This window comes from Montipora capricornis, chromosome 3 (assembly GCF_036669925.1).
Source record: "Montipora capricornis isolate CH-2021 chromosome 3, ASM3666992v2, whole genome shotgun sequence".
In the NCBI taxonomy this organism is placed as follows: domain Eukaryota; kingdom Metazoa; phylum Cnidaria; class Anthozoa; order Scleractinia; family Acroporidae; genus Montipora; species Montipora capricornis.
In genome coordinates, this window is record NC_090885.1 from 2,254,742 (window position 1) to 2,257,709 (window position 2,968).

Below are 2,968 nucleotides of genomic sequence, written 5' to 3' on the forward strand. Positions count from 1 at the left end.
TTTGATAATACTTTTATTAAAACTGCTGAAATACAGGATCACGTTCCAACTCTTGAGTCATTCGGTCGTGCAACACTGACAATCTTTAAAAATACCCAGGTGCATCACTACAGATGAAGAGAAAACCCTGTGAAAAGAGGAAATGAAGAGAATTTAAGCACTTGGAAATATCTTTTCCGCCACGCTTTAGGTTAAGATTTCACTTTGTTCACTGTAAAAAAGAAAAACTGCAGTCATATAGTTTTTTTGGCAGCAGTAACTAATTACGCTTTGACAAAGCATCTTCCCTTTGAATGTAAAAATCAGCAAGATATTGTTATGTTCTTAAAATTGTGAGGAATGCCTTGTTTTTCACAATCCAACTAACCTTCTTATTTTTGGCAACTGTACTGGACAGCAAGGTACTTGTACGTTCCAATACACGGATCACCAAACACTGAGTTATTTGCGCTCAAAACACAGCGAGCTTTCCCATGGCAAGCTTTTTGCACAATGCCGAGCGATTTTCCGGCTTTGCAATTGGTGGTGAGAATTGGACCTGTATTGCAAACTTGTTTATTCTGGCGGCCATAATTAGCTTGTTTAATCCTTATCTTTTGACCGTCTTTGCACGTTAAGTTCGCAGTTTTGCCCTCACAAATGGTGATTGACTTGAACTTGGGCTTGCCTCTACCTGGAGCGAAAAAGTAACAACAAAAGAAAACAACATAAAAAAAAGTTACCACATTATGAAAAGTTCCTTCTTTCCACCAAATTTAGGTGTAAAACGTCCGCGCGTGTTTGTGGAAGAATAGTTTTGCAGATATAACTTGTTTCTATCTCCTCACTGAAATAACAATGAGCATTTTGTCTGGGGAAACGATTTTAATTTCCTCGAAAAGCGAAAAAGTCTATCTATGAAGACTCTATCTAGTCTTTTCTACGTTTAAACGCTGCTCAGAACATCAAATTCACCAAGTCAGCCAATACTGAGTAATGTCAGAAATAACAATTCAATAGACCATATGCGTATTCTCAGTATTGGGCTGGAACTAGCCTGCAGTGGAGGCTAATACGGGTGCATCCTTCAGTAATATATTCCCCCGCATTAGCCTCCATTGCAAGCTAGTTCCAGTCCAATCAGTGGTCTTTTAAGGGGAAGTACATTTTCGAATTAATTTGTGGTAACATTTTATCTCTTACCTTCGCTCATAACTTTCCGTATCATCCGTGTAATGTCATCCAGTTTTTGATCCATTCTGTTTAAGCGAATTATCAACCTCGTGTTCTCTGAAATTCAAGCATAGCACCAAACCGCGAAACACGGCTTTTTCAAAGGTAATAACGGAATTTCTTGTACGTGATAAATCTAGTATTTTGCAGGCGAAAAATTGTTTGCGCTTGTTCATCTCTCAATCGCTTTCCAATGTCCGAAGAATTGTTGCTCTTCGTATTTTTTTTTTGGCTGCAATTGAAATGTTTTCATTAAGGTCAGATTTCAATCAAAACACGATATGATTAATACACACCAAGGAACATGTTTTGCTCTTACCTTTTCTCATTTTTTTCACATGCGATTCAAGCACGCCAATTCTCCCGTGTGTAAAACGCAAAGTTAGATCCACTGCGCTAACCACGGACAAAACCCGACCGAGGTTCTTCGTTTGGTTTGGACAGACAGTCTTGATACTCATATGCTTCACAAAAGGGGCTTTTTTGGCGCTGGCAGAAGCTGCCAATAGAATGGTCAGCACAATTAGTCCGAGGGAATCACACGTTGATTTTAACATCACGACAAAATTGCTGCATGGGCCGAAGTCTTCTTCCTTCTCGTGTAAGAAAACTTTTTGTCGTGTTTGGGAAAACAAAATGATTTAATATGAGGTGGTTTTTGGGTCTCGTACTTTTTTCATGTTCAGTAAAGTACGTCAACCTCGTTTTTTCTATGTAAATAGGAAGCAATTCTAAAAGGATAGAATAAATGTCACGCAATTTTTGTGTGTGTCTAGGCCACAGAAACTCGGTACAATGAAATTTATTTAAGAGGATGTGGAGCTTTAATATACTCGTCGATAAAGACATTTCACAAAGATTTATCAAAGGTTTATCAGTATTGCCGGAGCATTCATTTAGGGAGCCAACTTCCTCGCTACTGTGGAAATTCCAAAATCAGTAAATATTTGCTACCAAAAAGGTCTAACGAATGCATTAATCAAGTTGACATGGGAGAAGCTGCTAGCTTCTCGCAAATACACAAGACATGATTAGATTTGAGTGGCTGGAGTGTTAAAAATTCTACCTTTTCTCAGCACTATATAAATTAATTTCGAGAACTTTAAGATAAAACGTTATTTTAGTCGGGCAATAGGGCCCATATATAACACCCCAACGAATGAAAGAAATAAACCAATTTATTTTATGTTGCTATTCAAGTACTGTACAAACATATTGGCTATTTTCTTTGTATCCTCCACTGGATGCAGTTTATATTAGTGTAATATTAGTGTTATATTAGTGTTATGAACTGCCGTCGTATTCTCCTCAATTCGGCCATATTAACTGATCGGTTTAAAATCACGTACACATCAAGGCGTTAAGGAAAATAAACTGTAAATTATACAAAATAAAATGGAAGGGCAAGAACACTAGAAAGTCATTTCTCCACAGCAGTAAAAAGCATGCAGAAATGTACAAAGATAAGGTCACGTAAATAGGACGTTTTCAACCAACCTCTAGAGACACCAATAACAATAGAGAAATGTACGACTTCTGGTGGACGAACAAAAGAAGCTAATAATAGATCTTTTGTTTTCGTCCACCAACATGGCGGCTATGACGTCACGTGACCACTTCCTTTCCGAGAAGGATAAGGAGGGGGGGAGGGGGACAGTTCTGCTTTTGGACACAAATTCCGAATTTAAAGATGCTATCCAAGAGCAGAAGCCGCGGTATTTTGAAATTCTAGTCTAAGAGGAAGTTTTGATTATGT

General features: G+C 38.0%; 1 protein-coding gene across 1 annotated transcript in view; it reads right to left on the bottom strand.

Moving 5' to 3' along the window:
* LOC138041053 (uncharacterized) overlaps positions 1-1,860 on the bottom strand; it is a 1,872-nt gene extending 12 nt beyond the window's left edge. Inside the window, exons 1-4 of the mRNA XM_068886831.1 lie at positions 1,532-1,860; positions 1,183-1,269; positions 368-673; positions 1-127 (exon numbers count right to left, since the gene is read on the bottom strand). The exon at positions 1-127 is cut by the window's left edge and continues 12 nt beyond it. Coding sequence (XP_068742932.1) covers positions 372-673; positions 1,183-1,269; positions 1,532-1,769 — 627 coding nt within the window. The 5' untranslated portion in view covers positions 1,770-1,860 and the 3' untranslated portion in view covers positions 1-127; positions 368-371. The remainder of the gene's footprint in view (positions 128-367; positions 674-1,182; positions 1,270-1,531) is intronic.
* Between the last annotated feature and the right edge of the window lie 1,108 nt (positions 1,861-2,968).